At 46.2% G+C, this 12,967-nt stretch overlaps 1 protein-coding gene across 7 annotated transcripts in view; it reads left to right on the top strand.

Moving 5' to 3' along the window:
• The window catches only part of SEPTIN6 (septin 6), a 73,790-nt gene that overhangs the window by 19,017 nt on the left and 41,806 nt on the right, over window positions 1-12,967 (top strand). For all 7 annotated transcript variants that reach the window (XM_070784209.1, XM_070784211.1, XM_070784213.1 and 4 more), the window contains exon 3: window positions 7,084-7,279. In XM_070784209.1, the coding sequence (XP_070640310.1) occupies window positions 7,084-7,279 (196 nt within the window). The remainder of the gene's footprint in view (window positions 1-7,083; window positions 7,280-12,967) is intronic.

Raw genomic sequence — 12,967 nt, 5'->3', positions numbered from 1 at the left:
GTTTCAGGAAATGGCTGCCCTTGTAACTCCCCTTTTAGCCCTGCAGGTGCACCCCTTGCATGCACCTGCCCAGATTGGGTTAATTTCATTCCCCATCCCTGCTCCACAAAAGCCTGCAACTCATACATCCCCATCTCTGGCTGGGCTCCCAAGCCTGTCCTTGCTCTGAGAACCCACATTTTGGCCCTAAGTCACGAGTGGCTTACAGTGGCTCTTCGGCTGCCATCTCAGCCTGGCCATGGGGCGGGGTGCTGTTGCTGACTTGGCGAAGGGTCCATGGCTTGGCCGCTGAAGGTGATTGTATCTCTCACAGAACCTTCAGTGACCATACTTTCATGCCTACTGCCTGTGCATAACGGTCAGTTTTACTCCCTTAATGATGGCTAGAAAACCATTTTGTTTGCATAGGGTATGTTTCCCCAAAGGATTTTCTTTTCTTTTCTGATCAGGCGTTTTAAATAAATATTAAGTAAATGTAAAATTATGCTAACCCCAGCCTCGGTTATTAACAGAGACCTAGGATATTTTTATCACTGCTGCTAAGTTGCTTCAGCCGTGTCCAACTCTGTGCTACCCCATAGATGGCAGCCAACCAGGCTCCTCCGTCCCTGGGATTCTCCAGGCAAGAATACTGGAGTAGGTTGCCATTTCCTTCTCCAGCTTTTTTTTTTTTTTTTAATCACAGCAGTGTTTATCTGGTGCTAGGCTCTGATCTGAAATTAACCCAATCTGGGCAGGTGCATGCAAGGGGTGCACCCGCAGGGCTAAAAGGGGAGTTACTAGTTACTCTGCCAGCAGCAGAGTGAGTACCCTACACGCATATGTGCACATGTGTGTGATGGAAACATGCTTCCCTGGTGGGTGGCTCAGACAGTAAAGAATCTGCCTGCAGGAGACCTGGGTTCAATCCCTGGGTCAGGAAGCTCCCCTGGAGAAGGGAATGGCTACCCACTCCAGTATGGAATTGAGAGGGAGAATTTTTATGAATCAAGAGCACAGTCTTTATGCAAGGGCCCTGATAATAATATCTACGATTATTTTTAGAGGGCCAGGCACATGGTGTGAGCATATTATGTCTCCTTTCCAACAGTTGACAATAAATACAATAATTACTGAATGGGGTGAGATTCCCCTCCCCCTCTAAAAAATCTACTAGTCCCTTAGCTTTAGAAATCACTAGGATCCCAGGATTCTAGATATAGTACAGGAAGCCTTGGAGGAACCACTTGAGTCAGCAGTGCAAACATTCGACTGGGAAGGAACTCCAAAGAGATTCAACCCTCTGAATGTGCCAGCAACAGAGAATGCCTGTGAAGAGCACAAAGGATCATAATGATAATATTTACTTTGAAGCTGCTCAGGATTCCAGGCTCAACTGGGCTATGTTGAACTTGGGGGGAAGAAAACATACAAGAGAAGCAGGATTGAGGTTCTGCAGAAGGAGGGGAAGGGCAACTAGCATTCTCTCAAGGTCAGGGGCTGATGGTTTCAGCCCACCGTCTCTGGGAGAGGCAGCTGTCCACTTGTCTAAGAAAGGCTGCCAGTGATAGTGTGCTGGTCAGCATCGAGCAGTCCACTCTCAGGAGAAACATTGCCATCTTTTATAGCATCTGCTGGTTTCCCAGCTGTCATTATTCTCACCATGCTGCTGCTGCTGCTAAGTCGCACCATAGCTGGTTTTAAACTGCCAACTTGACGTCACTGCATGCAGGCTTGGGAAGAGCTGCAGGAAACCGGGCAAGCTGGCTCCAGCACACCACTGTTTGCCAGGTCTCTGCAAGATGAGGAAGGCCTAGAGATAAGGTCACAGAGCCAGGCAGGACCCTGTCCCCGTCCATAGGCTCCCTGGGCCAACAGGAGTTCCTGGAGAGTTTCCTTTTGGACACCTCCTGGTTGAACTCAAAAACATCTCTCTTGGCTTTTTCCAACATTCGGAGCCAGAAGAGACAAGCTCCATGCGACTGAGTTCCATGCCAACAGAGATTGTGGCTGTCCTGTTCATTGCTCTATCCCCAGCTACTAAATCTGTGCCTGGCTCCTATTAGAGGCTCTAAAGATTTGTTGACTGACTGAGTGAACCAGCATATCGCACCTATTGGACACTGGAGCATATATGGGTTCCAGTGTCAGACTGCCTGCAGTCAAATGCGGGCATTGTCACATCCTACTTTTGTGACCCTGGGTCAGTTTCTTCCTCCACATTTTATAGATGAGGAAAGTGAGGTGCAGAGAGACTGAAGAGCAGGGGCAGATGCACGCAGATAGGAAGTGATTTGGTTAACTCATGGGTAAATTAAGGACAAATAGTATGGGCCTTAAGAAGCATCACTATGAATAAAGCTAGTGAAGGTGATGGAATTCCAGTTGAGCTATTTCACATCCTAGAAAATGATGCTGTGAAAGTGCTGCACTCAATATGCCAGCAAATTTGGAAAACTCAGCAGTGGCCACCGGACTGGAAAAGATCACTTTTCATTTCAATCCCTAAGAAAGGCACTGCCAAAGAATGCTCAAACTACCGCACAATTGCACTCAACTCACACGCTAGCAAAGTAATGCTCAAAATTCTCCAAGCCAGGCTTCAACAGTACATGAACTGAGAACTGACAGATGCTCAAGCTGGATTTAGAAAAGGCAGAGGAACCAAAGATCAAATTGCCAACATCTGCTGGATCATAGGAAAAGCAGCAAGAGTTCCAGAAAAGCACCTACTTCTGCTTCATTGACTATGCCAAAGCCATTGACTGTGTGGATCACAACAAACTGTGAAAATTCTTAAAGAGATGGGAATACCAGACCACCTGACCTGCTTCCTGAGAAATCTGTATGAAAGTCAAGAAGCAACAGTTAAAACCAGACACGGATCAACGGTTGGTTCAAAATTGGGAAAGGAGTTCATCAAGGCTGTATATTGTCACCCTGCTTATTTAACATATGCAGAGTACATCATGTGAAATGCCAGGCTGGATGAAGCACAAGCTGGAATCAAGATTGCCAGGAGAAATATCAACAGCCTCAGATATGCAGATGACACCACCCTTATGGCAGAAAGCAAAGAAGAACTAAAGAGCCTCTTGATGAAAGTGAACAAAGAGAGAGTGAAAAAGCTGGCTCTAAACTCAACACTCAGAAAACTAAGATCATAACATCCGGTCCCATCACTTCATGGCAAATAGATGGGGAAACGATGTAAACAGTGACAGACTTTATTTTGGGGGCTCCAAAACCACTACAGATGGTGATTGCAGCCATGAAATTAAAAGACGCTTGCTCCTTGGAAGAAAAGCTATGACCAACCTAGACAGAGTTATTAAAAAGCAGAGAGACATTACTTTGCCAATAAAGGTCTATCTAGCCAAAGCTATGGTTCTTCCAGTAGTCATGTATGGATGTGAGAGTTGGGCCATAAAGAAAGCTGAGCACCGAAGAATGGATGCTTTTGAACTGTGGTGTTGGAGAAAACTCTTGAGAGTCCCATGGACGGCAAGGAGATCCAACCAGTCAATCCTAAAGGCAATCAGTCCTGAATATTCATTGGAAGGACTGATGCTGAAGCTGAAGCTCCAATACTTTGGCCACCTGATGCAAAGAACCGACTCATTGGAAAAGACCCTGATGCTGGGAAAGATTGAAGGCAGGAGAAGGGGATGACAGAGGATGAGGTGGTTGGATGGCATCACTGACTCAATGGACATGAGTTTGAGCAAGCTCCGGAAGTGGGTGATGGACAGAGAAGCCTGGTGTGCTGCAGTCCATGGGGTCACAAAGAGTCGGCCACGACTGAGCTACTGGACTGAAACTGAATGCACAGGCTTATTTGGGGGAATACAGAGGAAAATATATGTAAGGTATTTATTTTCAGTGGTGTCCACATAAGTAGGTGCTCCCGAAGCAATAACTTTTATTATTACTACTTGAACCTGCTTGTTTTATGGAAAAAGAGACTGGAATCCAGAAAAGGGGGAAGGGCTCAGTTTAGGTGACACAGTCATTTAGTGATAACCCGCCTGGGACTCTGCATTTAATCACTTGCAACAACTGAATTGCACAAGGTACCAGAGGATGCAAACATTAATTGCAGATGAGGAAAAGGGTTAAGCTTTTCGTTGTCACAGTGGTGTTGAACTCAGGGTAGAGAGGTCAACACCAGACTATCCCAAGGAATATAGTTTGAAAAAGCAGATTTCATATTCCATGTTTTAAAATGAAATCTTGAAAAAAAAATCTAGTGTTTCCAGGTTCCTATCTACATTAAGCCAATTGAGAGGAAATCCTCTCTACTGGTGGAGATGACTTAAAAAGGGTTAAGAAAGCCTGCTGTCCACTCTTGAGGAGGGAGGAGGAGAGAGAAATTGATCCCTGGGGACTCCTCAGGTTTCCTGCTGGAATGTAACGGCCAAGTCCCCACCTTTCTGCAGGGGCGTGGAATCTGCTGACCTGATGTGAGTTAGGCTCCCCTCCCATCCTCAATGCTCAGCCCAGGACAGCATCCCAGGCTTAGGCTGGGTCTGTGCCAGCCATGGAGAGGGAGAGAGTTCCTCGCCCCCACCAGTTTCCACATTGATGGCAACCTGGGTGGGAGCACTGAGAGCAATGGGACCAGTTCTTGATTTTCTGCCCTCTTCTCGTGTTGCAATTCATCACAATTCCCTAGACACCCGCTGGGTCTTTTCTTCCAGACACTCATCATTGAGTGTCTACTTTCCACAGCCCTTTTGCCCTGGCAGGGATCCGGATGGTCATTTTCCCTGTTGCCCTGCCCTGCCCAGCCCGCCCAGCCTCCCTTTCTCCAGCTGCACAAACAGGGTGGGCCCCTCCCTCTGCTTACTGCTCCTGAGGGCTCTGTGTGAGCCTCTGCTGGGCACTCCAGGGAGTCCTAGAAGCTGCCCATGCCCTGCTCTCAGAGAAGTCTTAGGATCAGGGAGTCAGGGGCCAGCTCTGGGTGCTGGGGAGACAGGGCCTACCACGTCTCAGGCCATTCAGCAGAGAGCTCACGGAACAGGAGAAAGGGTCTGAAAGTGGGGATGTAGAGGGACGATTTATTACGCATGAACAAAGAGGGGCTAAAATGTAGCTTGAGCCTCAGTGCCCGAGGGAAGGTGAGTTAGGGGGAGGAGCCACCCTGGTTTCCCAGCTCAGAGGTGCTGGCCTCTTTACAGTGGAGCTGCGCCCCACTTAGGGCGGGGAGGCGGATGTTGTGTGCCATTGCTCCGCTAAGTCTTCCACCTCCCATGGCAGAGGCCCCTCACCTCGCCAAATTTTTCTGGGGACGCAAATACTTCTGGTGCTCTTAGGGACGGAAAGAAAGGGCCTCTTTTGAGAGAGTGTTTGCTGCTAATAGGTATAGCAGATCCTGGCTGGAAATGTGATCTGTGTGAGGAACATTTCCCTGCACCCCGGCACTCAACCGCATTAGTCAGACCTGGCTATGAAATCGGGCTGGGGGGCCGGGTAGCCAGGCTGAGTTGAATGTTCTCCTTGTTTTCCCTCTCTGTCTCACCAATCTCTCCACAAAGAGAGCGCTCAGCAGAGACAGATTTTTTTTCTTAATTTATTAGTTTTTAATTGAAGGATAATTACAATGTTGTGTTAGTTTCTGCCCTACATCAGTATGGATTGGCCATAGGTATACATATGTCCCCTCCCTCTTGAGCCTCTCTCCCACCTCCCACCCCATCCCACCCCTCTAGGTTATCACAGAGCCCTGGTTTGAGTTCCCTGAGTTATACAGCGAATTCCCACTGGCCACCTATTTTACATATATTGGTATATATGTTTCCATGCTACTCTGCATTCAGCCTACCCTCTCCTTTCTGCCACTACCCACCCCCACCCCCCACCATGTCCATAAGTCTATTCCCTGTCTGTGAGAGACAAATATTTTTAAAAGCACCTCCTGTATTCATAGCTCATTATTCGGGATGAAAGAGGTTTGCAAGATGCAAAGCTAGACACACCCAGAGGGTGGAGGAGAGATGGACCATTTATGGGTTATCGGTTGAGCAGCTATAACTCCAGCCCTGGACTGCCCTGGAGACAGTGCTGTGGGTCACAAAGAGGGATGTGTCAGGCCAGGATTTGCCCAGGGCAAACCCATTCCCACCCCACCCCCGCCACTGCTCCCCATCAGGAAGACCTGTCAATTCTTACATCTCAAGGGATGGGAGCAGGGAAGGGGAGCAGAGGGGTGATGGTAGCGGGGCAGCCCAGGTCTCCAAAGCGCAGTCCTTGGCTCCTGGCAGTGGCTTAACATCCGTTGCGGCTCTTGGCTCTCAGGAATAACCTCCAAGAACCTTCACCAGTCCCCACAGCCCTGCCCCCACTCCCTAGTGTGAAAGCCAAGACTTTGAAATTCCAGTGGTTGAATTTATTAGTATCCTGAAGCCTGTTAGTTAAACAAACAAATGACTGGCTTGTTTGAAATCTGAAGGGAAGGATAATTTGTGGCCTGCTGAATTCCCTCCCCATTAGCTAAAAATGGTCTCCCCACTGGGATGTCCATCCCCTGCTGTCTGGGTCTGGCAGGGAATGGCGGGGTGGTGCTGAGAGGAGAAAATATTTATTTGAGGAGGGACTTCTGTCCCTTCTTTTAAACTTGAAGATAGCCCTTAAATTTTTCTTATCAAAGCTATACAAGTTCCTTGTAGAAAACTGGGACAATAGAGAAAAGCATAAAGAAGGAAGTGAAAACCACACACAACCCCACCACCCAGGCATGACTATTTGGTAAGAGTACACTGTATGCCCTTCCAGTCTTTTCCTAGGCATGATTCTGCCTCTCCTTCACCGCCTTTTAACACGGTTTCTTTTTCTGAGTGTAAAAACAATGCATGCTCAATTTTCAAATAGTACAAAAACATGAAGACTAAAAGGAAAATTACCCCCATTTCACTATCCTGAGATGACTACCGCTAATACGTTGCTGCAGTTCCTTAGACTCCTATTCACTTAACTGAGATCACCTAGTCCATCTAGTTCTAGGTGCTCTTCACTTAGTGTCTTACTGTGTATAGTCTCCCATGTCAGTGAATATACAACCAAAATATGCGTGAATGCATCACCATTCATTCTTTCATTTTTCAGGAGAGACAGGTTTGGGCAAGTCCACCCTCATGGACACCCTGTTCAACACCAAGTTCGAGGGGGAGCCAGCCACCCACACACAGCCAGGTGTCCAGCTCCGGTCCAATACCTATGACCTTCAAGAGAGCAACGTGGGGCTAAAGCTGACAATTGTTAGCACGGTGGGCTTCGGGGACCAGATCAACAAGGAGGACAGGTAAGGGAGGCAGTGGAGTGGAGAGGCGGGTGGGAAGCCCACGGGGAGGAGTTCACCACTAGGTTCTTGCCAAACCTCCTGTCAAATGACGCAGGCTGTCAGCAGAGAGCTCACTAGCGCCGCCTTCCGCCGGGGTTGCTGTCTATTTCAGTGCTCTACTCCACATGCTCTGCCGAAAGGAGAATGTCTTTCTCCTTCATTCAGCAAACATTTATTGAGTTCCTACCTTGTGCCAGGTACTGCCATGCTCTAACAATCTAAAGAAGAATGACCTTGTCTCTGACCTCGAGGCAGTCACAGGGAAGCTTGGTCTTAAATCAACAAGTTCCTTTGAGCATGACCTCCTCTGTAAAGGACAGGGTACAATGTTAAATGAGAATGGGAAGGAGAGAACAGTCAGCTCCACTCAGGGCAGGGTGTGGGGTGGGGAAGGGGGTGGGGAGAGGGGTGTTCAGGGAGGCCTGCACAGAGGAGGTGTGCCTGACCTGGCCTTTGAAGGGTGAATGATTTTGCTGGACAGACAAGGGAAGTTTGGAAAGGACATTCCAGGGAGGGACAACAGCTTGTATGAAGGCAAGGGCTGTGGAAGACCATGGCATACTCTAGGGGACTGCACTTGTTCTGTTTGGCTAGACCAGGGGTGAAGCTAGGGAAGGTTGTTTCAGGACCGCCACTTGCCCACGACCCTCCAAAGCCCTGGAACTAATTTCTAGTCATTGTGTTGTTTGCTCTTTCTTGGAGGGCCCTTCAAATCATATAAGCTTAGGTCCCCGTGATAGCCACTCTGTCCCTGGGCTGGTGCTTGGCATGAACTGGGGGAAAAGTAAGGGGAGATGAGCCTGAAGAGGTAAGAAGGGGCCGGATCATGGAGGGGTTAATAGAATATGTGGATATGGGGCCACTGAAAAGCTCTATAAAGTAGAATGATGTGGTTGGATTGGCCTTTGAAGAAGGGGCTTTGGGATAGTATGGACATGGGCTGGAGAGCAGGAAGACCAACTAGGAGACTGTTGGACCAATTTGATGGAGGCCGGCGGTGAAACAGGGAAGAAGAGACAGTTGGGGTAACTGTTGGGTAGGTAAACTCAAGAGGACTTGGTAGAGAGGCTTGGTGTGAGGTCGGGAAGGCAAAAGAAGAACCTAGAATAAGGCTGAGATTTCTGGCTTTGGAGAGTGGACAGATGGTGTTGGCATTCAGAAAGAGGAACTCAAATTGAACCAGGTTTAAAAAGAACCAGCTCTGTTTTGGACACTGAGCTTGAGATGCCCATGGCCTGTTGGGAGAGGAGGTGCCCTTCATTGGTTGGCAGCTGAATGTGCAGGGTTTCGAGGTGAGGAAAGGGTCTGTGCTGGCAAAAGACTTGGGTTATCAAGGTAGAGGGACTGTGTTCCAGCCGGATAAATATGTAAGATCATCCAGGGATTGGAGTTGAGCGAGGTGAACACTGGGCTAAAAACAAAAGCCTGGGGATGTTAAGTCAGCAGATGGAGGAAAAGACATCCTTGAAAGAGACTGAGCTGGAATAAGCAAAGAGGTGGGAGGAGAGACTGTGGGTGGTTGAAAATGGTGTGCCAGGGAGGTCTGGAACGAGGCTCAGATGAGGACAGGATGAGGGCTGGGTTGAGGTGGGAAGGGGTCAGACACCATCTGCATTTAACTAAAAATCACATGTAATCCCACATGCTCTTCACAGAAAAGGTCATTCATCATTTTGAGCAAAGTGTCTGCTCATCCTTTGAGAATCCCCTTGCTTCTTAGCAAATTTGTATCCCAAATTTTTCTGTCTTTCCCTTAAAATAACAACAGCCGGACTCATTTCCTTATAATGAATAGATATATTTAGCTCCTTAAGATTTGAACTGAATTCTGTTTTCCATTTGCAATTCTAGATGAAGGACACCTCTGCTTTTTATAGGCTTGCTTATTGTGCTAATCTTGTTTGGGGGAGAATAAATTAAACCCTGGGGGAAAGGGGATATTTGGGTCACAATATGAGTGATTAATCTCAGCTGCAGATTGCTCGGCATCTTCTCAATTAAATATCTTATGGTTCTCAGTAACATATATTTGACACACCAAACATTGGAAAATGTCTGGATAATGATGGTTTGGGAGGGCTGAACTGATAGAACCCCTTAGAGGCTAATCTGCTTCTTTTATATTTTTAGTATGCTTACTGTTTTTCTTAATTATAAATATGATACATGCTTATATCGAATAACACAAACTCGAATGTAGAAATGAGACGCCTCTGGGAAATGGGCTGGGGAACAGGAGTAGAGTGAGTTCCTCTCCATTCTGACAAGGCCACGAAGGGATAGATAGGTCAGTGCAGCTGCACTAAAATAGAGCATCAGAAAGCCCTGCTTTACCAGGATGCGGAGGTAAACTGAGAAGAGCAGGGACTAAGGCTAGAGCCTGGGGAAAGCCACTATTTTTTAAGAAAAAGAACCATAAACTGGACTTCATTAATATTAAAAAGATTCACAGTATTAAGGAATTGAGAAGACATGTCACAGACAGGGAGAAAACATTTGCAAATCATATGTCTTATAAAGGACTTGTAACCAGAGTATTTTAAGAAAGCTTGCTTTTCCAAAATAAGACAACAACCCAATTAAACAAGTGAGCAAAAGTTCTGAATACACATTTCACCAAAGGATATACATGCATGATTCATAAAAACATCAAAAGATGCTCAACATCATTAGCCATTCAAGAAATGCAAATCAAAGCCACAACGAGTTATCACTTCACACCCACTAGAATGGCTATAACCAAAAAATAGAAAACAACAAGTATTGGTGAGGATGTGGAGAAATCAGAACCCTCATGACACTGCTGGCAGGAAGGTAAATGGTACAGACACTTCGGAAAAGAGTGTGGGAGTCTCTTCAGAAGTTAAACACAAGCTTGTCATAAAAGCCAGCAATAGCACTCCTAAATATATATCCACGGGAAATGGAAATGGGAAGGCTACCACTTGAAAGACGCTGGAGCAAAAGGAACTGGAGGGGGAGACAGAGCACAGGCTGGAAAAAGGGGTGTGCTTAGGAACCTAGGCTTTAGGCTCTGACAGAGCTGGGTTTGGCCCCATCCTGCTACCTATTAATTCAGGGATGTTGCACGGGATGTGTTTTGTTCAGGTCTCAGCCTATCTATCCATAACCAGTGTTGTGGTTCTTATGATTGCAAGATACCCTCAGTAATAACCATCAGGGAACTTGAAGGGGAAAAGGAGTTTATTACTCACAGGTCCTGGAAAGGAGAAGGCATACCTGGGGCCACACAGCAAGGTCGAGGGTCAATGATAGAGAGAGAGAGAGAGGACCTGGGCCAGGGGTTCTGATTTCCCTGGGATCAAGGGTGGGTGAGGTTGGGTGGCCTGTAGTTTTGCAGGCTTGCTCTTTATTGGTGAATTTAAAACGTGAGAGAGAAAACAAGTGGCTCAAATGGTCAATTATAGAAATTCACCAAGATCTTTAAAACAAAGAAGCCTGGGGTGGAGGGGTGAGGGGGTGGGGAAGGCTCGTTCCTTATCTTTCTGTGGCTGGCAATGTGTTTATTCGAGATAGCCGTCCTTGAAGTAATGTCTTATTGAAGTGGATGCCTCTGAAATCAAAGCTTAAATCAGGCACTTGAGTTACAAAAAAATGCAAGTTACAACTGTCAGGGCTCACACGACAACTCGGCACACATTCTTTTTTGTAAGTATTTTTGGCAGTGCTGGCTCTGCTGAGCTCAGGCTTTCTCTAGTTGCAGTGAGTGGGGTCTACTCTCTAGTCGCGGTGGCTTCTCTTGTTGCAGAGCACGGGCTTCAGAGCACAGGCTCAGTAGTTGGCAGCTTACAGGCATATGGAATCTTCCTGGACCAGGGATCAAACCCATGTCTCCTGCACTGGCAGATAGGTTCTTAACCACTGGACCACCAGGGAAGTCTGGCACTTAAATTCTTTATGCCTCAGTTTTCTGTAAAGAGGAGATGATGATAATACTAATATCTACCTAGAGGGTGATGGGTGAGGCATACTCCACATGTAAGAAATGCTTAAACAGTGTAAGAAATGCTTAAACAGCACAGGGTAACTAATGAACAGAAGATATTATTATGATCATGACTTTTATTGGTAGAAGAATCAAGGGAGAGTTGTATCATGTAGCATATGGGAGGATATGATAAATAGTGTCCAGGAAGATAAAAGCTGAAAAATATTGGGACTTCCCTGGTGGTCCACTGGTTAAGATGCTGAGCTTCCACTGCAGAGGCAACAAGTTCCATCCTTGGTTGGGGAACTAAAGATCCCACATAACCGTTTGGTGTGGCCAAAAAAAAAAAAAAAAGGAAAAATATTCATTAGGTTTGGCAACATGAATGGAGGTCATTAATAAATACACTTAAGAATAACAATTCCAGGGGTATTGTGGGTGAAACTAGTTTGCCATGAGTGAATGGGAGATAAGGAAGTACAGGCATCAGACTAGCAGAAAGAGCAATTGAACAGAAAAATGAGTCCAAGATCAAATTCCTGTTTCTGTGAGAATTTAGCATTTGTCATTAGCAAGGAAAAGAATGGACTATTCAAGAAAATGTGCTGGGGAAATAGGTCATCCATCAGGAAAAAATAAGACGAGACCCTCCCACACAAGTACCAGTCCCCAAAATAGATTCCAGTTGGATTAAAAACAATTTCTAAAAATACGAGGCAAAAACATAGAATATTTTTGTAACTTTGGAGGGTAGAGAAGGCCTTTCTAGTTGTGATGCAAAGTCCAGAAGTCAGAGAAGACTGACAGATTTAAATTCGTTAAAAATTAAGCAAAACAAAACCTTTGTCTTGTGGATGAAAATTGTCACCTGCCTTATCAATAAACAAAGGATGTTGCATCAGGGCAGCGTCCACTGAGGCCACCCACAACAGTGCATTCCGGGCGGACTCAGGATGGATGGAGAAAAGCAGAATACTGGCCCTGGACAGTTAAGATGCCTATCAAAGGCATGATTTCAGTGAGCCCCGCCAGACTCTTGCCTCTTCCCATACATAGAAAAGCACTGCACTCATTAACTTGAGATGTCTGGTTTTCTTTAACTAGCAGTAGTCTTTTGATGGTCTGACTATCTGGATTTTGTTGCAAAACCCGCTGGATATCTGTCTCTTCTGTTACCTCTTCGGAGCAGTCCCTTAGAGCTGAGAAGGTGTCTTCTAGGCTTAAGTCCTCAGTTTTATTCACCAAATAAAACATAATTCTCAGCTTTTAGGTTGTGCATTTTTTCAGTCAATAGTCTATTGAAAGATATTATAAGCAAAAGCAAAACCAAACTACACATGGGGAGAAAATACTTGGAACCTATATAGCAGACATCGATCCCTGGGTTGGGAAGAGCCCCTGGAGAAGGGAACAGCTACTTACTCCGCTATTCTGCCCTGGAGAATTCCATGGTCAGAGGAGCCTGGCAGGCTATAGTCCATGGCATTGCAAAGAGTCGAACATGACTGAGTGACTTTCTCTTTCACTTTTTCATAAAGCAGACAAAGTGTTTTTCTAAAATGTAAAAAGAGCTTCTGCAATTCAGTGAGAAACAAGTAGTTGACAGAAGGGGAAATGTAAGTGGACCATCAATATATAAAATGATGGTCATTCAGCTTCTTCAGTGATCAGGGAAATGTGAAATGAAACAATGAAGTATT

This window comes from Bos indicus, chromosome X, assembly GCF_029378745.1.
Source record: "Bos indicus isolate NIAB-ARS_2022 breed Sahiwal x Tharparkar chromosome X, NIAB-ARS_B.indTharparkar_mat_pri_1.0, whole genome shotgun sequence".
NCBI lineage: Eukaryota > Metazoa > Chordata > Mammalia > Artiodactyla > Bovidae > Bos > Bos indicus.
The sequence above is the reverse complement of the archived record's forward strand: the minus strand, read 5'-3'. Positions and strand labels throughout refer to the sequence as shown.